The sequence below is a fragment of the Oxyura jamaicensis genome, chromosome 1 (assembly GCF_011077185.1).
Source record: "Oxyura jamaicensis isolate SHBP4307 breed ruddy duck chromosome 1, BPBGC_Ojam_1.0, whole genome shotgun sequence".
Classification (NCBI taxonomy): Eukaryota; Metazoa; Chordata; class Aves; order Anseriformes; family Anatidae; genus Oxyura; species Oxyura jamaicensis.
Genome location: NC_048893.1, coordinates 162,349,988 through 162,375,104, shown reverse-complemented (window position 1 = coordinate 162,375,104; position 25,117 = coordinate 162,349,988). Strand labels below are relative to the sequence as shown.

Genomic DNA, 25,117 nt, shown 5'->3' with positions numbered 1-25,117 from the left:
CAGGAGTATGAAGTCTTTAACCTGCTTGACCACTTTTTGTAGAGCTGTGACCTAGCTAGAATGTGTATGATGCAAGCTCAAAATAGAAGGACCTTTTTTTCTCTGCACAAATAAAGTTTGACTTAAAGATTCCTGGTTTATTTCTGTGTACTCCCCTCTATCAACCATGCAGGTCACTACAGTTCCACTAACAACACTATACAGCTTTAGACCATTCTGATAAAAAAATACAAAAGCTTAAACAGCAGCAGAGGAATAATACACCAGAAACATTTTTTTTTTTTTTTTAATGAAGTATATTTCCTGGATGCAAGGACATTCACTGGATAATATGCTCCACAGTTCACTTTATATGCACTATAAAGACTCGTTTTGGCATCAGTGAAGATTCCTAGTGCTGAATATAAAGACATTCCTTCAACAAATGAGCATGAAGACTCACAACCAAATCTTATACTTTCCATATATGCTTTGAGTCAGAAGTAACAACACAGACTTAATATTTTCAGGTCTAGTACTCCAAACAAGCGTAAATTAAATAAGATTTAAACTCTGTATGATATCCCGTCATACAGAATTCAAATTTACATAGATATCTGCATAAGTCAAAGTTCCTTTTTTACACAGGTTAAAAACACTTCTTATAGCAATGTGAATTAAATGACAATTAATTATCTTCATTATAAAAGTGCTTTATTTCTTACTTTCAGAATGAGATTTAAATCACTTAAGTCATCGCTGGTACTCTGGTTACAATCAAGTCAGGAGGGGCTTAATTCCTATCTTGCCCACAGATGAAAGTGTCCACATTGTTTTATACAAATACAGGAGTAAAAACAGGATACATTAGCACTTCTAAAGGCCACTTTAACCAGCTATACTCATAATATTCACTGGAACATGCTAGCAATTTCAGCAAGTGTTCAGTACCTGACATGGTTTAAAAATACTGGATGCTAAAGAGGGATTACACTATATTTACACATGGTTCACAAAAATAACCAAGTATTAAAGAATAATAAAAATATTGTTGGGCCTATCTTATTTGAAAAAACTTCTCAAAGCTGTTCTATACATCATCCTTTTCAAGAAGATTACAGAAATATTCTGAAACCTTCAGTCATAATTTCACTCTATGTCTGAACAGCAATCAATTTTCTTATCTATTAACCCTAGAACTTTGAATTCTTCTCATGCAGAAGGCTTCTTCCACGTCAGCCTGTCATATTTTCAGCAGCCTAAATAAAGAAAAAACGTTTATTACAAGTCATAAAAAGAAGAAGATGCCATGCAAGTTAATACCTTATACTTACCTAGGAATGTTATATATATATATATATATATATTTAATAATGCTTTCAACTGCCATTAGCCTTTACTAACATAGCCATTACTGTTTTGTTAAATCGTGTATCTTTATCTGAACAGATTGTATCCTGATCATTTTACTCTAATACTTTCAGGAAGTGCTAAAATGCATGATGAAACTTTGCATAGTAAACGCCAAAGGAAAACCTCTAATTATTGCTCACTCATACAGTGAAATTATTTAAACAAAATTTATTAAAAACGATACTTATCACAACTGCCTAGATCACATTGCCAATTATTTGATCAAGTTCCTAAGTCTTTATGACCGCGTAACTCAACCCACCCAACTAAGTACAATATTGATGGCAGGCAGGCAGTGCTAAATTTTAAGCCACATATAGGACAAACAGGCAAAGGATAGAAACAAAAGCAAAGGGGAAGAATCAACCCCCCCCCCAATTACGTATAAGCACAGTTAAACATACATATGCACACACTTAAACATATAGATGAGTAGGTACACCAGTAGGGAGGATCCCTTGGGAGTCAGTCCTGAAGGGCAGAGGGGTCCAGGAAGGCTGGACGCTCCTCAAGAAGGAAGACCGAAAGGCACAGGAGCAGGCTGTCCCCTTATGCTGTAAGATGAGCCAGCAGGGAAGAAGACTGGTGTGGCTGAACAGGGAACTTTTGCTGAGTGTCTGGGAGACAACAAGTTTGTCTGTGGAAGAAGGGACAGGCAACTCGTGGAGAGTACGAGGAAGTTGACAGCATATCCAGAGAAATAATTAGGAAGGCCAAAGCCCAGCACGAGCTCAACCTGGCCACTATGGTTAAGGATAAGAAAAAATGTTTTTATAAATATATTAAGGGCAAGAGGAGGGCCAAGGAGAATCTCCATCCTTTACTGGACACGGGGGAACATGACTACAGAGGATAAGTAAAAGGCTGAGGTTCTTAATGCCTTCTTTCCATTGAGCCAGACCACTTATTTACGGGGTACTCATCGTCCCAAACTCTAAGTCAGGAGCAGAAGAACCCCCCCCCCCACAGCTCAGGTGGAAACAGTTAGAGACATGCAGCTCCACCTGGACTGTCACAAGTCCATGGGGCCAGATGGGATATACCTGAGGGTGCTGAGGGAGTTGGTGAATGTGATTGCTGGGCCGCGTTCCATCATTTATCAGCAGTCTTTGTCACCCGGATATGTCCCAACCTTGTCTCCAGTCCCAACTGGACACTTGCCAACATGATGCCCATCTATAAGAAGGGTCATAAGGAGGACCCAGAGAACTACAGGCCTGTCAGCCTGACTGCAGTGCCAGGAAAGGTGATGGGACAGGTCATCTTGAAGGCAATCACACAGAACATGCGGGACAATGGGGGATCAGGCCCAGCCAACATGGGTGCATGAAAGGCAAGTCCTGCCTGACCAACTTCATCTCCTTTTGTGACCCTCTGACCCACTTGGTGGAAAAGGGAAAGGCTGTTGACATAGCCTACCTAGACTTCAGCAAGGCCTGGTCTCCCACAGTATTCTCCTGGAGAAGCTGGCAGCCCATGGCTTGGACAGGTACATGCTTTGCGGGGTTAAAAACTGACTGGCTGGCCAGGCCCAGAGAGTGGTGGTGACCGAAGTGAAATTCCAGCTGGTGACCAGTCACCAGTAGTGTTCCCCAGGGGTCAGTGTTGGGGCCCATCCTCTTTAATATCTTTATTGATGATTTGGATGAGAGAACTTCGTGCACCCTCAGTAAGTTCGCAGATAACACCAAGCTGGGGGGAAGTGTCAATCTGCCAGAGGGTAGGAAGGCCCTGCAGAGGGACCTGGACAGGATGGGTCGATGGGCAGAGGCCAACGACATGAGGTTCTATGATAGTCAAAAACTCAAATAGGGTGGAAAAATAGCCCTGGCTAGGATCCATGTAGTCAAAATCTGAAAACTCAGTTTTGTACTAATCAGAACAGAGATAGATAGGCTAGGTACGGATTTTCCCTCCAACCCTAGAGAAATAAACGTAAGTTACAGTGAAAAGGAACCATGATGCTTAGGTAGGCAGTAACAAACAAAAACCCTTTAAAAGGCAGGTGAGTTTTTTAAACTATAGTCATTTACTCTATTAGCTGAACAGCTAAATTACAAAGAGCCATATATATACACACAGGCACCCCCTATGAAATCCCATTGCTTGCCCCTGGAGAGATTTGAAGCATGGGTTGATGTGGCTAGAGCAATGTGTGAAATCTCCATTAGCACCAGCAGCTGCATGAACTTGTTTACAAACACTGAACACTGTGAGGCTGAAGTTGCTTAATTAAGATGATACAGGTTGAAGAAGAAAGTAGCAGACAATCACAACATGACACAGATGAGGGGGCAAATGCCAGCTGAAAACTCCAGAACATAAAACTGTTTTTTATTTCAAAATAGAATTTATACATTGAAGCGTAGCAAACTGAACATAGATCTGATTCTTTTAAGGAGAAGGGTATGTGCTTTTTAAGTAACAGTATTACCTTTAGAGCTTCTGTAGCTTTACGCAGTTCTTTAATAACAGAAGATAATGCTTCTGGATTGATGCCCTGCTCACAAAGCCGCACACAAATAGACAAAGTCTCCATATCCAAACCAGTGTTTAATATTCTTGAAATCTCAAACAGAACTGTAAAAGGAAAAAATGAAAGCAATTAAATCCCTACCGTGATCAAAAGTGTTATTCATCAAAATTTATTTTCCACTGTAGAACCTGCAGAGGTGGCAGTTGAGTCTCTGATTCAGCAAACTTAACGCTGGATAAAGGGTTTTGAAAAAAGTGAAAAATTCAATAATTAAACTGCTTGTAAATTATGTGAAAGGTAGGCTATAAAAAATATGTGGTTTTGAACTCCAAATACTTACTGAAAACCCAGCTTAAATGGACTGGAAGCTTTGACAGAGAATGCCAGGAGTTTTCTAGCCCTTTCATTCTACAGCTAAGCCTGGTTTTATATCCAACATTAATAGCAGACTAAGGACAAGCAATTCTATTAGAATCCTATAGAATTCAAATTTACCCAGGCCAAGAGATTAAAGGTCTAACATATCCAGTCAATTCCACTGAAGTCACAGAGAAAAGTCAGATGCTATGGAAGAAAGCCTCTGACTTCCACAACTAAAGTAACATGACCATAGGAGATTAAATTATGAGCATGCATCCTAGATATACACATTGTTACACAGGAAGCCTGGGGTCCTAAATCTGCAGGCTAATACACTTTCCATTAAAGTTCTTAAAACCTTACTTTGTCTCTAATTCTCCATACTCTCCCTGACATCCCACAGAAATGAAGAAAGGGAAGGTGTCAAGTTCAGTTATAAAATCTTAGTATCGCTCTCCTTCCCACACAAATCTCTCCTCAGGTGCACAGAAGCAACTTGAAGCACCAGGACAGCCACAGTTGTCCTGCCAGTGCCACCTTCCCTTCAGCTGTAGCTCAGAGGAGGGAGTTGAACCACACGCTTTTGCACCACTTCAACTCATGGGGATCTTTGCTATGGAATCCTTAAGTAACCATAAGCCTAACAAGTGAGGGATGTAAGGAAAGGAAAGGAAGGATGTAAGGAAAACACTTAACTTTTTGCATCCATACCACAGTTTCTTAAGACCCACAGTTAAAACACACCCCCATAACCAGCTAACCTTGCTTCCCCATGGTTAGCCTGACAAAGAAAGGCAACAACAGATCGTTATTCACCCTGCGCACGTTACTAGGAGTTTTATTTAGTTTAGTTATTTATTTCAAGAGTATTTGTAAGTCTCTAGACTCATCAATATTTCTGCTTGCTTCTAGTGCTGCTCCTCCCGGACTCTTTATCCCACAAGAGAGTCATTTTTCTCTTTGCATCAGGAACTGTTATGCCTCCGTCACACTCGCTGCCCTCCTCACAACTCCTTCCTTACCAGGCAGGCTGACTAAGAAAGGGAATTGGCATACCCATAGCTTAACAACAGGCATATCAGCCAAACCCAGAGCTTAATAAGCAGCCGCTGGGTTTAATTAGGGTTTAATTATGGATGAATCAGGGTTTAATCGGGTTATTTGCCCCCTCACCGTCCATGGTCTCCCTCACGGCGTTGAGGCTGGCGGCATTGCTCGCCATGGCGACCGCGCGAGACCCACCCGGAAGCGGAAGCTTCTCCTCCCACACCACGTGATGCCGGCCGGCAGGCCCCGCCCACCCAGCAGCGCGCAGGCGGAGGGCGGCCCCGCGTTCGAATTCGTGCCGCGGCCCCCGCCGGCTATTGGCCCGTTCGAGAAAGGAGGGAGAGTCGCGATTGGCTCGGCGGCGGCGGCGGCGCGTTCTGATTGGGCAGAGCCGCGAAGGGGGCGGGGGTAGTTAAAGAGCCGCCCGGCGCCACGGCCGCGGGCCGCTTTGAGCTGGGGCGAGCGGCAGCGGGCGCCCGGCAACCGCCCGCCAACGGCCCCAACGGCCGCGCTGAGCGCCCGCGGCTCGGGGGGTACCGGGGGGAGGGGGGGCCGGAGTGCCCACGGGGGGTACGTGAGAGGGGACGCGTTCGACTTCAGCGCTGCCGTGGTGCTTTTTAAATTAATTTATCTTTTAACTGCTATCTCCTTTCGCTTTTTGAGGTTTTCGGGAGCGGTGGTTTGGGTTGGTCTCGTGTTGTGCCCCCAGGGAATGCTGAGCGGGAATGGGTCTCGTGTGGTACCGGGGTGTTTGTGCCTGCTGGGGAACAGGAGGCTCAGGGGAGACCTCACTGCTCTCTACAGCTGCCTGAGAGGAAGGTGTGGGGAGCTGGGGGTCGTCCTCTTCTCACAGGTAACTAGTGATAGGACTAGAGGGAATGGCCTCAAGTTGCGACAGGGGAGGTAGGAAACGAGGAGACATTTCTTCTCAGAAAGAGCAGTCAGGCATTGGGACCGGATGCCAAGGGAAGTGGTGTAATCACCATCCCTGGGGTTGTTCAAGGAAAGGTTGGACGTGTTGTTTAGGGCCATGGTTTAGTGGGTGACATTGGTAGTGGGGTGACAATTGGACCAGATGATCTTGGAGGTCTCTTCCAACTTTAGTGATTCTATAAAAAAGTCAGTACCACCAAGCCCAAGCTACCTGTCTTTAGTGTTCTCTTGGCTCCTAACAAATGGCTGACTACCACTCTTTAAACCACCCCTCCGTACAACCCTAAAAAAAAAAACCACCAGAATTCTAATTTCCTTCCCCCTATCCCTTTTCTCTCTCTTTTCTAGGCACAGCTCATTGGTATGGGTGATACAAAAGAAGCTAAAATGCAGATCACACCAGAAACTCCAGGACGAGCTGCGGTCTTGAATCCTTTTGAAAGTCCAAGCGATTATTATACTCTTCAGGAGCAGATTGTCTCCAGTCCTTCAGTATTTAAGTCAACAAAATCTTCGTCTGTAAGATCTAGTCTTTAGATAGATATATAGATGTTATATAGAGCGCTAATGAAATGCTTGAATGCTGTATTTTATTTTAGTGTACTTTAGCGTATGTACTAAGCCAAGAAATTTGGTGACATTTCAGTGGTTCTTTTGATTACTTCAGCACGCTTCTTAAAGTCCTAACGTTGTTGCTCAGTCTTCCTACCTTATTGAAAAAAAAAGTTTTTTTTAGACCTTTAAATAGTTGATGTTGCAATAGATTAGCATATACCTGGTAAATAGAAGAAAATCAAAAGAATAAAGAACAGTTTTTAAAAATAAGTACGGCAGTGGTGCTGTAGTCCCACTTTAAATGGAACAAAACGAGTTCCTATGAAGTGCTAAGCAGTCTGTATGCAAGCAAAGCTTATTTTTATTATGAGCTGTTTGCATATATCATGTTGCACATGTACATGGAACACGTTTTCCAGTTGTAAATTACATTCTGATTTTCACTGGGAATTATCTCAGTAAGGTTTGCAGAGGGCTGTGCTGGTGAAGCTAAAAAGATTTGGTAGATTGTTTGCTCAGTGTTTTGTACTTAAGTGTTAAATATACGAGGGAGGTTGCTTTATTCTTGAACTGGATTTTGTTGTGAACTATGCACAGCATTTCCCCAAAGTGTGACTGCTTATGGCATTACAACTCCTAAGGCTCCTTGGAAAAGTGAAATAATAGGAAGGTTGCTACATTATTTGAAAATCTTGGATTAGATCAACTCATTAGATAATGGGTTTTCAGGGAACTTCATTTTTCACTGTGGCAATATAGAAGCAGTTTTATCCCATGTTTTGGATCTTTAGTAGATTTGCTGTCAGAAATTGAGGGAAAAATGGCAACTAGATTTGTAAATATTACCAATAGGCTTTCACTTCATATCTCACAAATCGTTTTCATACCACTACCAAGATGAAGAAATCTGGCTGAGGTGGGGTTTTTGTTGTGTTTGGCTTTTTGAAGCAGGTCGTTTAAGTAGAAACTCTTTTGATTGGCTTGGACAAATCTGCAAGTTATGATTGTCTTGTTCCATAGATATTTGTCTTGTGGCTTTGTGTTTATCATTTTATACTAGCAAGCATTAAGTTTCCATTTCTTTTTTTTTTTTAGACACCAGGAAAATTTAGATGGTCTATCGATCAGCTTGCTCTAATAAATCCTGTGGAAATTGACTCGGAAGATGTTCGACGCCAAGCAATGTATTTGAGTCATGCTAGGTAACTCACCATCTGTTTTTAGGCAGTTAACTTAGCTTGAACAGCAGAACACAGTTCATTTGCTTTATTGATATTTCTCACAGCATTAAAAACTTTTATTCAAACTTTTCAACATAAATTGTTGTGTCCCTGATGTGGATATAATAGGATGAGGCTCCTCTGTGTTACTCTTTTAAAGTTGAGAACTGCAGTGCCTCTCTGATTGCAGTTTGAAAGACAGCTAGATACAGCAGTCAACAAAAGCAAGACAGATAACTTGCCAGTAGCTGCTATCTAGCTACCTCTCCTGCTTCTTGTCATAACACAGCTTATCTTCTCAGTGTTCAGTATTGACACCTAGGAAGAACAGACTTCTGTGGTCTTTGGGACGCCTGCAGAAGAATAAAGCTGGGAAAGCCTGTACTGGCAACCCAGTACTGTTTTTGAAAGGTACAGATTATAACTAATGTGAAGGAGGAAAGACAAAAAACCTTGTCTTTAAGGAGAAAACTGCTAGTTACTTGAAGTTATATGGGATCTTGATCACAACTTTTTCCTTTCTCTGAATGTTTCCGGGAAGGGAGGGGGAATATGAGCAAGTAAAACAGGCTTGGTAGTCAGAGCTCAGGTTGGAGGATGGTATTTAACGCTACTAGAGCAGTGATGTGTCAAAGGTAATCAAGGGAAGACCAAAAGTGTTGATTCCTGTAAATAGTCCCATACGTTTCTCAGATGTGAACTTCCACAAAGAATTGCACCTCATGGCATGAAGCATCATAGTAATGGAATAGTAAAAGTCTTCTTTCATGTTTATTCCTGTAGGACTTTTAAGTCTTGTAAGTGAAATGGAGGAACAGATAGAGGGCTGTTAAGGGTGAGAGATGTTGTGAATTAGACTTTCTTACAGTCTGACTGTACTTCCGTTGCTCTTCCTGGACAGGCTTTCTGTCCTTGGCTATAGCTGTGGGTGATGTGTATGGGTGAATGCATTGAGGGGAGGGAGAGAGAAGGGGGTATGTATATAAAACTTTGTATGAAAGCTCATGTTAATTGATCTTGCATAAATTTTGCTTTACAGAAACTAAAAAGTGTCATAAATGCAGCTCTTAACATTAAAAGTTTCTGATTAAAAAAAATACTTTTTGAAGCCAATATGTAATCATAAAACCACAGAATGTTTTGGGTTGGAAAGGACCTTAAATTTCGTGGTTCTAACCCTCTGCTGTGGGCAGGAACACCTCCCACTAGACCAACTTGCTTAAAGCCTTATCAAGCCTGGCTTTCAACACTTCCAGGGACGGGGAATCCACAATAATGTTACACAAGCTATATACTCTTTTAATAAAGCTTGTTAACAAGTCATTTTCCCAAGCAGTTGCAAAGAAAGAGAAGCATAAGGAATTTGGTGTATATTTCAAGCTGTTAATTCTCCAGTATGTAATGAAAACACTGGGTAGCACCAGTGTGGAAACCTATGAGCACTCTGCATACTCAGAGTGTGTAGACTCATATGTAGACTTAGGCTTGTGCAGTATTACTGTTTTCATAAACTGGGCATCATCTACGTGCTTATGTGCTCTATGTTTATTGCATTATTTATAAAGCAATAAGAACCTTTTTCTGGGAAACTGTTAAGGAAAAATATAAGGCATGTCAGTAATTTACATAGCCATTTTTTGTTAATATGGCGCAGTCTTGTGCAGGAACTTTCCTCTTCGTTTCTACTTTCTGTTGGTAGAATCTGTACTGTCTTGCGTGCTGTGTTTCAAAGCTGGAAGTGCTCTGTTGCTTGAAGTTGTGTGCGAGACTGGCTTTTATTCCTGTTAAACACACATGCCATTTTCACTTTATTTGCATGGAGTTAGTCACTAAAGAAAATCCATCCTATCTCCACACTAGCCAGCACTTTTAGTGGGAGCTGCTTTTCCAGTTTCACTGTTTGTCCTTTGGAATCTGGCTTGTAGAGATACTTGTTACGCATGATCCACTATGCATAACTAAACAATGATTGTTTACTTTGTTGGTACTGTACCAGAATTTTGTGCAAGTGCCTTCACAGAACAGTCATTTATAATGTCTTCAGCTACATCTGCTTAGATGATGCTAAAGATAGCATATCAAAGTACTGCAGAGCTCTTTAAAGTCTGATTCCCATCAAAGAAAGAGCTACAAGGGAAACTTTATTCATGTATAGGTACACCTATATGTGTTTTTAGCAAATAATGTCTGTTATCTTGCTGCTATTTAGTATTATGTACCAAGGGATACCAAGTATGCATGAAAGTAATGTGATTGATCTTTCTAAGATGATGAAAAGTCATTGTAATCTATTTTGAACCTTATAAAATATAAAGTAGTAATTGAGACTTGAATGTGATTGTTAGAGGAAACATAAATGGAGAACCTCACGTATCATTTGAGGGTAGTTGAAGTAATTGCAATTTTTAAAGACTATTTTTTAATTAGGCTTCTTGATTTATTTTTAATTCTCTTTTTTTGCAAAAGGTAAGTTAAGGGAATGTGTTAATTGGTTCAAATTGAAGCATAATGTTTTATTCCTGAGCTGAAGAAACTATGGAAGACTAGCTATTTGAAAGGGAGAGCCCTGTGCTGGGAAAGTAGGCTGCGTCAGAAATTTGAGTGTGCAAATGTTTTCTAAATATCTTCTATTGCTCTCTTTTCCAAAACTTTTATTATACTTGATTTTATAGTAAGCTTCTTTAAACTGTTACCATGAGATTAGGCTTATGAAGTTCAACATAAATAAATGGTTTATTTAGGAAAATCAACTACAATTGAGCTTTTGTTCAGATAAATAAAAAATGCTTACTGATACAAAGAGTAAACAGAAGGTCAGCAAATCTGTACCTGTACATTTTACAGATCTTTTTGAAATGAATTAAAGTAATTGAGATATGCTTGTCAATTTTTAAACTTGTAGTATGAGTTTATTGCTTGTAACAGTAAAAACATTAAGCCTTAGTCTTAGTATGATTTCATTTATCATATTTCTCTTATAAAATGCTTAAAGACTACATGGCTGGGCTTAATATTTTTTTTTCGAATTGCAATGGTTTTGATAATTGAATTGATTTTTGCTCCTTAGAATTGATAAGGAGACAGAAGACAGAAGGCAAAGAGCCATTGAGGAGGTAATCAAACTTTCTATGCTCTAAAACGTTAATTTGTTTTAACTATATGCCTTGGGGGGCCCCCTCCCCCCCCCCAAAAAAAAAAACACCACACATTTTTATATAGAATTTCAAAATCCAAGTGTATTAGATTTTATTGAGTGCTAAGAAAGTATTTTTTGTATCCTCTTCCCTTGCAGATGTAGTTAGAATCCACATGCCTTTTGCTTCCCATCTTCTTTCACACACTTGTGGGATAAAATAGCAGATTTTTAAAGATGCTCTGTTGCTTTAAATCTGCATATCCTTTTTTTCTTCCTTGTGAAGCTTAAGAACAGCATGAAACCATATCTCAGATGGGTAAAAATCACACCTGTAGTAGTTGCGTGTTTCAAATTGAGTTTTCTTGCTCTGGTTCCAGTCTTGCTTTTATTGTGAGAACAAAATTTGCCGTGTGTTTCTTGAGGCTATGTAATAGTGCTCATATCTGTAACATAAGAGCATTTTTAGAGTGTAACTGACAGCAGGTGTGGTTTCTGGTTAAAAAAAAAGAAAAGACTAAGTGCCAGTACTCATACATGTTTTACTGCTAGCAAGTTTAGTCAAATGAACTAACAATACTACCAAAAAGTCTTGGTCATAAGCTTTTCTTATTGTCACTGCAGAGTTTCCTTGCTACTTTTGCAAAACAGTTCAGTTGTCAAAGTACAACAACTTAACAAAATTAAAATTTGGAATTAAGTATGTTAAACTACTCTGCAAGAATGGTAGTATGCAGTAAGTACTGTAGAGAGGATTCAATTTTTTTAAACAAGCAGTTAATGTTAAATTAAGTGTTTACAGTTTGTATTGCGCAGACTTGAAAGATCTGAGCTGGTATGTGATATACAGAACATAAGGGTTCTTTTCAAATCAAACTGTTCTTAATATCTTGAGGCGTGAAATAACAAGATATATAGGTAGAAAACTATATTTTAGGTTTGGGGAAGGGTTAAAATTCTTAAAATACAGGTCTGTTAATAGTGAAAGGTGTGCCTTAATTTTGTTCTTGTTCAGAGTACTAATCTAAATATATGTTGGGAGTTCACAATTCTTAAAAATGCTAAGATGTTTTTTATTCTGTTACTCTAGTTTTTCACAAAAAGACTCATAGTTCCTTCTCCTTGGACTGAACATGAAGGCAAACAAGTTTCTCAGCTTAATTCAACTAAATGTAAGTAGCTTTTGTATGTCCACCTAGAATTGTCTAGCATTTGAAAAAAATCCTTTGCTTTTTTCAACTCCAAACTTCAAGAACCACTGATAAAAGATGGCACAACTGATGGATTTCTAATAGTTCTATACAAGTGCTTTCTTAGTTAAAAAACAAACAAAACATTTATTAAAACAGAATCTTAAGTATTTTTTTCTATTTTTTCTTTTGCATCCTGTTCTTAAATCTTTCCTGTCATAACATTTCTCCAACCAGTTTAATTCACACACATAACTTTGCTAAGCCAGTACTGATAATAGCCAAATCTTCTATTTCATTCTTTTGTCATCTTTCTCATATTCTTATTGCTTTCCTGTCAGTTTAAATGTATGAGAACAGAGTTCTATATTTATCTAGCCTTATTTCCTACGTAAATGTCCTGTCCTTGGTGTCCTGCTGTCTCACTATCACTGTATGTTGTGGGTTTTCTAAACTTATTTAATGTATGCCATTATTAGGTTTTATTATTAGTATTGTTATAAGATTTTATACATAGTCAACAGAACACACAGTAAATGGCTTAGAAGCTGGATAAATGTTGGCTATGAAGTACTGTGTGATAGGAAATTCTTTAACAAGTGTTTGGGGTCTTTGTTAGAGGATAAACTATTAAAATACCTCCTCAAGGAGATGCAAGGTGTGGATAGTGGGTATTGAATTGTCAATTTTAAAATAATCAGTTCGTGAGCAAAGAACATAGGCCACAATCCTAGACCCAGGAAAGTGAGTGGTGAAACAAAATGGTGTAATGCTGTAATAAATAAATAATGGTGTAATAAAAAGGATAGAGTTGTAGATGCTTCATCTTTGTCTTCAAGTCCAGACTGCATGATTTTCTGCAAGTGTGTTTTACTTGAATGCAGCCTATTTGTCTAGCTATAATACAGCTTTGTTTCTGATCTCTAATGTAGAGGAGGCTGCAGTGGGCAAAGATTTGGGCAAAGTTGATGCTGTTTCACAAAGCTTTTTTGAACAGAAATGTTGGAATTCTCTTAATCGGCTATAGTTGTAACTTTAATATTCCTTTCTAATCTCTCCAAAACTTTAATACAGCTGTATACAATTTCTGTATCAAATATTCTAATTTACTGCTGTTAAGTTTCAAAACTATATGCAACACGTGCTTAAATTTAAATTCTTATCTGTTCCACAGCCATAGATCTAAATAACATTTCTCCAATTGGAAGACAGCTACCTTTGCAGCCTGGGAAAAGCAATGGTGAGTAAAAAGCAATGTCTGAAATTACGGGTTTTCCTTGAAGCATTGGAACCCATTTTTTAAAGGCTACTTAACTTCAAAAGGGAATGATTTTTTTTGTTAATATTCCTTAAGAAATAAATGTTCCTGATCTGTGTGCTACTGCTTATTTTAATATCTGTTTCTTATAGTAATTTCATTCTGTTATATTGGTTCATAGTCTTCAAAAAAAAAAAAATCCTCTGTGGAGTGTACTTTTTCCAAGTCCATACGTACTCTATGCTCTGAATTTACAAATAGTAAATAAAAGCTTCAGGTTTATGGGTAAATTACAGTTTCAATAAACCTTTAACGTATTGGATCATTTTGGGTTACAAAATCTTGGTTATTCTCTCTGCCAAATAAATAGCTTAAAAGATGTCTTAAGGTGTCTTTCATTTTAGATATCTTTTTCTCCCAAGGTATTTTGATCTTTCTCCCATTTCCTTTTCAATCCTTCTTTTCATCAGAGGCCTGTTTCCTCAGTTAAGAATGCCTCTCCAGAGGCCTCTGTGCTACAAACCTCTATTTCATCTCTAGGCCTGATGAGTATGCTATGTATAGTATTGCTAAATCAAAATCCTACTCTTAATTAACACTTTTCCTTCTTGCAACTGTAACCTTTAAATAGCTCAACTGCAATGCAATTTAAAAGTTAATTTTTGTTTCTACAGTTATACTAAAAGGTCACTGCAAGCTAATTTTGTTGATTTTATTCATTACAGCTGCTTGTCAGACAGTACTGTCTTTGCCAGTGGATTTTAATTTAGAGAAAATACTAGGTATGCTTTGTAATATCTAAATTTAATTATGGATGTCTAAATAGAAAACTTGTTTTTGGCTTGTTTTTGCTGTTTTTATCTTATGAAATAATGAAAACCTAATGTATGAATGAGAGTTTTTCGTAAGTGGTCTTAAAAATAGCCAGTTATTGTATGTTGCATGGGACATACAATTTAAAGTTCATATGATTAGAGTGTAGACATAAGGATAAAAGAGATGGAGGATGATTGGAACTGTATTAAAACACCAAATGCAAAAAAAAAATAATAAGCAGAAGACTTGTTGTTCCTCCTTCAAATACAGCAGTTAGTTAACTTTGACAGAAGTTTGTGATTAGATCACCACCTCTACAATAAGGCTTAGAGCCTGATCTTTCCTTGAGTAAAACTATACTATAGTTGTGCCTTTAATTTAAGTGAGGCTGTGGTGGTGACTAGCAGTTAAATGGTGGCAAAAATGCCATGATTGATGAGGAGGAAGGGACAATAGTACATAATTAATTACTCTGTCTGCTATATCAAGCAATGGCTGTTTGGCTCTTCAGGCAAAAGGACTGGAAAGACCTGTTCTTACAGTTTAATGGATGTGAATACACATTTTAGAGGGTTTTGGCTGCTTGCTCCTATCCCAATATTGAAGTTCCCAACCCCCATTGTGCCACTTAAATTATTTGTGAGATTGCGGTATAAATTTATTTAACTTGGTTATCAAAACTAAAGTGGAACCTTACGTAGTGCTTTAGTGTTTGATCTTAACAAATGCTTCCATCAATGAGTAGTGCATGAATTCATGTGAACTTTCATCTCTTACAAGAAATAACCAATTAGGGCAAGATATTTGAATGAGTTTTTGTTAATATTGGTATGCACTTCTACTGTAAACTACTAAAATGCTTTAACTTCAAGTTCAATCTGTTTTACCTTTGGATACATCACCATGATCATCAGAGCATGTGAGAGACTTGAAAAAGGGTCTTCTATTGTTTATAGAGTATAACAACCCCTTTTATCAATTTAAAATGTTAAGAATAATACAGTTTTGGAAAAAGGCCAGTAAGTGGACGCTAGCTTCTCTCTCTGTTAAATAAATTGCAGACTAAAGTGTTAAAGGTTGATAGGCAGAAGTGGAACCTTAGTGGAAAGAGTGTAATGACTGTTGTAATGAGAACAAATGATCCCTTGGGATAGGTCCCTAAATTAGTTCAATTCCTTGCTGTAATGGTAAATTGGATTAAATGTTCTGATTTTGTTATATATGCCTCCATAGTGGAAGGTTTTTCTTGCATTCTTATTGGAAACAACTTCCCCCCCCCCGTTTCTAGGTGAATATTTTAGAACTGATGAATTTGCAGATCAGTCTCAGGAAAATCTGAGCTCTTCATCACTCAGAAGAAAGCTGTTTTTAGAAGAAAATGGAAGTGTATCTGAGTGTTTGTCCCCTCCTCTGCATAATCCATGCAGTAGTCAGCCACTTGGAGTGCTTTGTTCAATAGATATATCTCCAGTCCGGTGCAGAAGCCCCCTGGAAACATCTAGCTCAGTAAGTAGCCTGTTGCGGGATGGATGGGGTGTGACTTAGCTGGCACAAATTCTTTACAGCAGGCTGTACCAATTCTGTTTTCTAACAGATTTAACAAGATGAACAGCTGTTTTTTTTTTTTTTTTTTTTAGAAAGCTACAACTTTTTTATGGAAGAGCAGGTATTAGATCAAGGGTGTTGGTTTTTCAAATTCCATTTTCAGAACAAATTTATATGAACAGAAGTCTTGAAAGAACATGTAACTAATTTTTAATCATACATAATGTCATGCTGCTATTCTCTGTAGAAGACATTTTAATTTCCTTTTGCTATGAAAATGAAGTAGGAATTGATATATCAAGGACTTCCCTGTAAATATGTTGGAAACAGGTTATTTGTAAAATGTACACATGGAAAAAATGTTTAAATCAATGAACTGCTATCTAAAATATTAGCTGATATAAGCTGATGATACAATTATATTCCTTACAGCTCATAAGCTCATTTGTGGTGGGAAAAATAACTTGTCATATAAACAGATCTTTGAGTGCTTTTTTCTTCTCCATTGACCAGCAAATTCAGATGAATAGACAAATACTATAAAATGGAACGTAATGTCTGGATCTTAAATAAAGTGAGGGTGAATCTTATGCCCAGATAACCAGCTAAGCTCTTTTAGGTGGCATGGTAGTATGGCTTCATCTGTTTGGAGGCTGAAATGCATGGAAAAAAAAAAATCCCAGCAAGAGCAGAGCTTCAAAAAAGTCCACACCATAGTGAAGCATTCCTGTAACGCAATTATACTGCCTCTTTTTTTTTTTTTTTGCATCAGACTCTTAAGCAAGATCTACTATATGTTTTTTGAGGAAAATTACTTTGTCTGCTTGTGAGTTAAGTAATTCAGCTATTGATTCCATTAAAATATAAATAGTAGGCAGCTTTCATCTGTCATGGTGTTAGTTAGAAACTGAGATGAGTACTTGACTATACAGCTCTGTTCAGGCTTCTCATAGTTCTTAAATATAGTGGGTGTTAGATTCTCAGTTGGTATTAAATGATAGAGTCCATTGCTCTCTTCTGTGCGGAGGCATAAAGTCCAAGTGAGAAGTTACAGTAAAGCTAAACTAATGAAAGATTGTCTTCATACAAGACTAGATTTCGTCAGTACTGCTATATTTGGAAATTGCTTGCAAATCAGAAAACTTCTTACGTGTGTATATTAATCTAAATCTCCATTATGAATTTTTTTTTTTTTGTTATTGAAGGGTCAGTTTTCATCCAGTCCTATTCAGGGAGGAACAAGGGCGTACAGTCTGGGAAGCATAACCAGCCCCACGTTTCCAGAGGGGTCTCCTGCCCATGCAGGTTCTCCTGCTTTTTCACCAATTGCCTTTCATATAAGACATACACCACTGTCAGGTACAGTTTCACTGTATATGTATTACTCTTTCTTGATTTACACGTTTTGATTATAAAAGCAGCTGTGTTCTTACTGGGACTTGTTTCAGAGACAAGGCAGTGGGATTGGCATGACAGCAGTCTCTTTGGCACAGTCATTGGCTGTGAAATATCTGAATCATGTGAAACTAGGAAGTGTAACTGCTTGCAAAAATCAATTAAGGAAGATGATTTAGAAAAAGGAATGGAGATCTAATGAACAAAATGTAAAGGATTAATCTAGTGTGTGGAGGAGGGGTTTAAAGCTATATGCCTGAACAAAGGCAGGTCACAGTTTTGATTAGGTCAGACCTGAAGGATTTTAATTGGACAAAGAATATTTAGCTTGAGCTTTCAAATCATGTTATGGTCAAGATGACTTAAAATGAACTTGACTAGAGAAGAAATAACTGTTGGTGTCCTTGCTGTTATTCCGAAATATGTCAGTATTTTCATGTTTCATCCATTACCTGGAAGGACTTAAGCCATGTTTCTGCATGATTTTGCTCTGAGCCTTGTAATGTTTCAATAGTTACAGAAATGGATTGTATTGGTATTTTGCCACATTTTTTTTTGTTTCTTGACAATTTTATTGCTACTCAAATTTTTTTACATGCCTATGGAATGTACGCATTTGTATTTATTCTGAAAACAGACACAGAAACAGCCTGCACATGCTTTCCTGGGAACACTATAGCATTGCTAATTGAAAATGCAAGGCCTCCTCAGCCTTAGACATAGTCTACCTTGCAAAATATGTAGTTGGAAAAATGTGGTGGTAAAATCTGGATTAAAAGGTTGCCTTGACCATGTCAGGTTCTTCTAGTAGGCCTTGGGGCAAGGAGACAGTTCCCTGTGAAATCCTGTGTAGTTCGCTATAATTATTCCAAGTACTGCAAAGCTTTGAGGATGATCACTTTTAACTCCATCTGATATCGAATGGAATAACTTTTTTTTTCTTTTTCCTGTGGACAGACCAAAGAAAACTTACATTTTGTTCTCCAGATATTCCTTCTACATCCAATAGAATGACACCCCCAAGTACAAGAAGTCCTTACATCGATGGTTGTTCTCCAATTAAAAATTGTTCTCCTATGAGTCTTGGAGGATGCAGAGGAACTGCTCAGTATCAGACTTCTATCATTAGAATACCATTTGCAGTTGAAAATCATGATGAGGATGAGGACAAAGAAAATGCTGCTCCTGCAGAAGTTCGGTTCCCAGAAATGGATAACGGGATAAACTTGTGTCAGCAAGATGATGCTTTCACACATGGAACACGTCTCGTTGTAACAACTGTGTCTATTGCACCAGATCACTCGGAAGCTTGTCATCAAAGGTTGTCATCGTTTCAGGATACAGAAGGCTCAAAGGAGAATAATACTGTAGATATGGCTGATGCAGCTGAAGTATCAGAGGAGAACACTTGGATAAAAGAAACAATTGGTAACAGCAATGCACCCATGACCAGCTTTATGACAGGGATCACTTTCAGTATTGAAAACTCCCGCATGTGCATGTCACCTCTTGCAGAAAGCAGTGCCAATCCTTGTGACAACAGCAGCATTCAGGTAAAAATGAAAACCTTTTTGTTCTCCTATAACATTGAACAAAATGAATTCATTTTTATTACGTATGCAATACTTGGATGCATTTGCCTATTTTTCTCTCACTGGATGTAGCTTGCAGGTTGTATTGGGGCTTTTACTATGCACCCACCCCAACTTCCTTTCTCCAGTGGAGCTTACGTAGTACTTAGTGATTTTTTTTTTAATGTTACTACATACAGTAATACATTTAACTTGATCCAAACAAATTCTGGCTGGCCATTTTACATCTTGCTTTTGTTAGTAACTGATAGTTGGTTGCATTTGATTAACGCAACTTAATCCAAGTCATATCCCTCAAATTTTTATACTTGATTTATTGGTGATAAATTGCAGTACAATTTAAAGTTCTTCCTCTTGATTCTTCCTCTTGATTTCAGGTGGACAGTGGTTATAACACACAGACATGTGGAAGCAGCATTATGGATACTGTGGGGGCTGAAAACAGTTGCAGAGAAAATGATGTGAATACTAACATATTTCAGAATAAATCTCAGCTTCCTAAAACAAAGGTAGGAGTTAAATTACCAGAAAAAAAAATGAGTCTTCCCATCTAATTCATCCATTCATTATTTTATTCAGTTTCAAGGGGTGTGAGAGAAAAGACTGTCAGGCAAATAAATGCAAAACAGCATATTAATATAGCATCATTTCAAGTATGTTGAAAACAAAGAAGAAATATAGGACAAACATTGTAAGCTGTCAATTAAAGTAACGTATTCTATGATAAAGGAAAAGATAGTTTAACGAGAAACTGAGGTATATATAAATGGTAGGTTGTGAGGCTGATCATGGTTTCTGAGGCATTGTAGTCTGTCCTTTTTTTTTTGCTTTTGCTTTTTTATTGCTTAGTTTTTAAAAACTTGTGTGCCTGTGGAGAAGCACATTTTGGGGGGTAATTGTCCACCACTTCATTTTATAAACTTGCTTCCAATTTTCTTGACTGTATCTGTCAGGCTGACTTGGTGGGGGACTCATGGAGGGATGAGTCTTCTGATTATGAGCCCTGTAATGACCTACCTTAAAAAAGCCTCCAGAAGACATCTAGCGAGGCTCCCAGGCTCTTAATCTTGTGACTGATGGGAGGCATTCTGCCAGAGCAAGGGAAGCAGGGCTATAGTTTCTTTGCAGTAGAAAGCAAAGGTCATCTCCTCAGACTTGGTAATTATGGTCTCATCAGCTTAGTCATTTACTGTCTTCTCCTAAGCATGGTTTATAGTCTTTGAAGACAGTAGTGACCAGTAAGTACAAAAAGACCTGAGTGCATTTAGCCCTGATTTCACATCTGGATTTGACATGCTAATTGCTGCTTCTCTTCCATGGTAGAGAGTGGACTGATGCTGTTTCAAAGACCAATGACAATAAATTTGGGCTCAGTTCAGATTAGGATAACTGCCCTTACAGGAAGAATAGATGAATCCTTTTTTCCTCCAACTTGTGAAAATGCTCATCAACTCTGAGGTCTTGTCACTCAGTCATCCTTGTGGATATGGATTATATGTGTGACGGTATTCTTCAGAATCAGTTGGCTTCTATAAAACGTGTGCTAAAGAGTCAGTGACGTCACATAGCTGGCTTTTCCCAATGGCAGTCTTGCGATCGCTTGGTCCTGATTAAGCCCAGCTTTATGTTTTGGATTCTAATTTGTGTTGCTGGCATTATGTACTTAATTCAGCTCTTAGAACAGAGAACCCACAGAGAATGGAAAGCAAAAAGCATGGCTATTGCTGGCTGAAAGAATTGAGCCTGGCTCATTCAGAGCATGTGTGCGTTAAGAGGTTCTTGTTGACAGCCTGTCTCAGCAATTGTCAAGAGAAAACATTTTCATTCTTCTTTCATTTCAGACAAGGAAAGATGGGAGGCTAAGGTACTAACTGTAACTTGACATTTTCAGATACTAAGTGTGGATCTTGTTTCTTTGGGGAATTTTTTTTGTGAAAATGGTTTTAAAATAAACTTTTCCTTATAAATCTAGGAATGTTTTTTAAGCCATAAGGACAGTCAGTTGCTGAGAGCAAAATCTCCAGAGAAGCAATCCTGTTTCCATAAAGCGAAAACACATAGCACGGTATTTGGTCAAAATGCAAGTTGCAACATTTCTACCTGGAAACATAAAAATGAAAATCAATTTCAGGGATTTCACAAAAGTGGTATGTAATGCCCTGATGGGGAACTTGAGCTGTGCTGTCTAATAAATGTTGATATGTATGATCTCAATGTATATGGGAATGGAAAAGGGTAGGCTCAGCCTAAATCAAGTGATGAAACTCAGCTGACCTTTGTTAGGAATGTGTGTATGTTTCACAGTAGATCACAGACTGTTAAAAATGAATCCTTGGACTTTAATATCAGGCTACTCCTTCACAAGTTTTGCTTTGTTTTGCATGGAAACACCATTCCAGTTGTAGAAATAACTCTTCTTTAGACAAAATTTTAAATTCTCATATTACAAAGATGAGCTTTATGTCAAAAGAAGCCTTTCACCAACTCTTTCAGCAGTTTTTGTCTTGATTTCACAGAAGTCAGGGAAGAGGATAGGTGACAAATTTCTTTATAGGATAATAGAATTCCTGCCTTTTAAGCAAGCAGCTCTTACTCTGAAAAGTGTGTATCCATCAGTTTACCATTATCATGTAGTTAACTAAGATGTGCTATTGGTTACTTCAAAGTTAAAGGATAGTGTTGTTACCTTTAGTAATTGCATTACTGCTGATCTTGAAGATGATCACCAGAGTTCACTAATGTCTAGTAAGAACACTTGTGTCCAAAGCCATGCTCCAGTATGCTTTCCAAGGAGTGTAAATAGGTGCAGTGGTGTTCACTGGTCTTAATATGTCAGTAAGGGAATGGTGCAGCCATTCTTATCATGGAAGTAAATAATTCCTACTTCCCTCCTCTATTTCAGCCCTAATTCTATTATGCCTGCTACAAGAATTACAAAAAAAAATAAAAATAAAATAGATAAGTATCTAGGAATACAAGTCTTGCATGCCAGTTTTTGCAAAAAGCATTTGTTTAAGAAAACTCAAAATACTTTTGAGAAAACCATCAATGAACAAAAGCAGTGGAATGAGGAGGGTCTGCAAGCCCATAACTACCTTTGCCTAATCAAATGAGATTTGGTTAAATTTGATTGAATTTGTTTAAAAGGTTCATTTGGAGTTAATGTGCTTGTGTGTGTGTTTAGAAACAAAAGTATGGAATTTTTCTATCCCTACTAAGTAAGAAGGAAGGGAAGAGAGAAGGGGAAGAATTAGAATCTGGGGGCTCTGTGTTTGTAGATCTCTGAAGCTTTATATTTTTTGTGGATTACTCAAAACATCCATTTTAGTAGTTGCTCCAGTTGAAGTAGTCTTTCTCTCTTTTTATAGCAACGATATCCAGTCCCAGGATGCTGGATGCAAATTCTGCTTCCTATTCTGTTCAACAATCCACAGAAAGGCCGACATCACAGTGACAGATGCATAGCCATCAGCATACTAAGCTTGAAACAGTTGGTCCAGCCTGAATTTGAGGGAAACTGACGTTTTTAAAAATTTCAGAAGTGGAAGTATGAACAGCATTGCATAGCATTAAAAAGCAATGTGTTAAAACTGGGACTTCTGTGCAGGCTCTGTATGAATGGAACAGTTCTTGAAAAAATGTCATCGGTAACTTAACACTGAAGGCTTTCTGAAAAATATCCTTAAAGAAAAAGGGAAACTTCTGTGCTATCAATAAAATGTGGTTTTAGTCTTCACATTTCAAAAAATGAAAATTAAATAAAAATCACCTTAGGTTTCTCACCAGCAAACATGACGTATGTTATTCTTACTTCAGTAACAGTTTTATCAGTATTTCTGTAATGTTCATCTGATGATAATTGAACCCTGAACCCAATGTCCTGAGAGATCTATTTGATAAACTTGAATTAGTGCCCTGCTAAAAGGTGGAAATATTTGACAGGAATTGATAAATCCTAGAGGATCACTTTTTTAAAAAAGTGAAGAATTAATTTAGATTTCTGGAGAATTAGTACATTTAATTGGGCATTCAAAATGTTCTCAGCCTTAGCTGATAAGATTTGTAGCTCAAAGGCAAAACAGCTTATTGTCAAATTTAATCGTATTTATTACTTTGTCTTTTGTTCCTCATTATTTTCTTTAACAATCAGTTGAATGGGTTACCTTTAGGTTACCTTTAGATTTCTGGAATGTGCAAAGGAACAAATAACAGTATACAGCAGTGTAGAGAGGGGGAAGATGAAAAGCATTGTACTCTAAATTATGATCCATTTCTGAACTGCTCTGTATGATAGGTATGGTTACAATGTGGTTGTACTTTTTTAATGAAAAATGTGATTCTTCATAGTGATCTGTTCTGTGATCAGAGGCTTTTAAAGTAGCAGGTTGAAAAAAAATCATAAACTGATTGTGCCCTCCAAGTATTTCTTCAAAGATAAAGCAAAGATAACACCAAAAATGGTGAGCGTGTGAAGTAATTAAGGACACCATCCCCCCTCCCCCCCCCCCTCCCTTGCTGCAGTTTGCGGTATCTGTGATTTTAGTGGTGCCTTTGTGTATTGTTTGGGTGGGAAGCAGCAGGGAACTGTGGGAAGAGGTGAAGCAAGGTTGGCAGCTTGTTCTATGTTTATAGCAGCTTGCTATACATAAAGTCTGGGACCAGTTATATGTCTGTTTCTTGAAACTACATTTGTAAAGTTTCCAAGCAAGCCTTTTAGACCAGTGGTAATGGGATTCAAACATGTCAACCAATGTAATATTTTTTCTATTGTAATCAGTTAATCATGTTAATTGGCTTAATCATGTTAATTGGCTCCTTCTGATGTCTATAAAATCTGATCAAGTCCTTTGTAATGAGTGCTCACAGAGCTGAGTATTGTCAAATGACAGCTATATCTGACCCAAGAAAACCACTGAGGAGTGAGCTGTTCCTGTGAGGACTGTAGCAGTTCATGGGCTGTGATTCTTAAGATCTTGGAGAAAATCTGTAGTAGGGGGGATTGCAGTTTCTGGACTCTGGGAGGTGGCAATTGGCATTGGCAGAACAAGTCTATTCTGAGGCTAGAATGAAAGCTACTGCATTCCCAGGCACTTTGGAGGATAGCTCAACTGTAAGGAACTCACAAAATTCAGTAGCTACCACCTTGAAAGCTTGGTATCCCTAGTTGCTGTGGTCAGAGTTTACCAGTGAGTCTTGGAGCACACTTAAAATTACTTTTGTTCACTCCTGACAGCACATAAAACATAGCCACAGCCAAGTGATCTAATGTAACTTAAAGGCATGGTTAAGATTAGACCTTGTATCCTAACTTGCCCGTACTGTAGCAATGCAAACGAGACTGATCACTGTGACAATCTTCACTTTCAGATTTCTATATAAAATTCAAAATAGTAAATTACGCTTAAAACAGTTTATCTGAGGGTAAGCAATGATCTTACATTGCTTTAAGGTATAGGACAAAGGCTAACACACCTCTATGGTGGTATGGTTTTATCTTTTCCACCTACACAGTGTGCATGTTTGCACAAAGTCACCCATACCTCCAACACCCAAATCTGGAGGGAAAGAACTTTTCCAGAGAGTAAAAACAAAGTCCATGGCATTTATTTTTCAAAAGACATGTTCCTTTTTTTTTAAAAAAAAAAAAAAAAGGAAAGAAAAAAGGAGAGCTTGAAACTTGTATGTAGCAGAAACTTTTTTTGTTGTTAGTTGTGCACCTGCAGATGTGGGCTTGCTTTTTAATGAATGTAACTCAGGTTCACTTCTACTGTTCACTTCTACATAAGCCATTCCTTACCTTATCCTGATAAGGTAACTTCAGAAATCCTTCTGTTCTATTAGTTGTTAGCTTTTGTGAACATTAGGTTTTATTTCGTAGCTGTCTTGAGCTGTAGAAGTTCTTCTAGGCTTGCTTTATTTGTCCTTGTTTGCAGGAGGGTAGATTTGCCCTGTGTTACTGTTCTTTTTAAGCGTGATGTATGTTTACTTTGTCAGCTTGCAGAATTCACTATGAGAGTGAATTCCTGATGTCAATTTCTAGCAGGGCTGTTGAGGCTGTCTCTTGAATGGGTACACTTTCATTATCTTCCTCAGATGAATCAGGATTGAAGCACCCTATTCTAACTAGCAGAAAAACTGCGAACAAATGAACGTGTGGCTACAGAAGTGAGACTTACCAGTTGAAGAGGGGTGGCTTTTTCTACTG

At 38.1% G+C, this 25,117-nt stretch overlaps 2 protein-coding genes across 2 annotated transcripts; one reads left to right on the top strand and one right to left on the bottom strand.

Moving 5' to 3' along the window:
* Positions 1-272: 272 nt before the first annotated feature.
* MZT1 (mitotic spindle organizing protein 1) lies at positions 273-5,521 on the bottom strand. Its single transcript, XM_035320781.1, has 3 exons — positions 5,402-5,521; positions 3,827-3,972; positions 273-1,238 (listed from the first exon to the last, which is right to left on the bottom strand). The coding sequence occupies exons 1-3, from the start codon at positions 5,448-5,450 to the stop codon at positions 1,215-1,217; spliced, it is 219 nt and encodes a 72-aa protein (XP_035176672.1). The 5' UTR covers positions 5,451-5,521; the 3' UTR covers positions 273-1,214.
* Positions 5,522-5,666: 145 nt separating this feature from the next.
* On the top strand, positions 5,667-23,299 carry BORA (BORA aurora kinase A activator). The gene is made up of 13 exons (XM_035320767.1): positions 5,667-5,818; positions 6,557-6,727; positions 7,859-7,965; positions 11,051-11,096; positions 12,207-12,288; positions 13,481-13,546; positions 14,290-14,346; positions 15,669-15,886; positions 17,131-17,284; positions 18,278-18,873; positions 19,290-19,421; positions 20,885-21,059; positions 22,281-23,299. Exons 2-13 carry the CDS (start codon positions 6,572-6,574, stop codon positions 22,364-22,366), a joined length of 1,875 nt encoding a protein of 624 aa, XP_035176658.1. The 5' UTR covers positions 5,667-5,818; positions 6,557-6,571; the 3' UTR covers positions 22,367-23,299.
* The last annotated feature ends 1,818 nt before the right edge of the window (positions 23,300-25,117 follow it).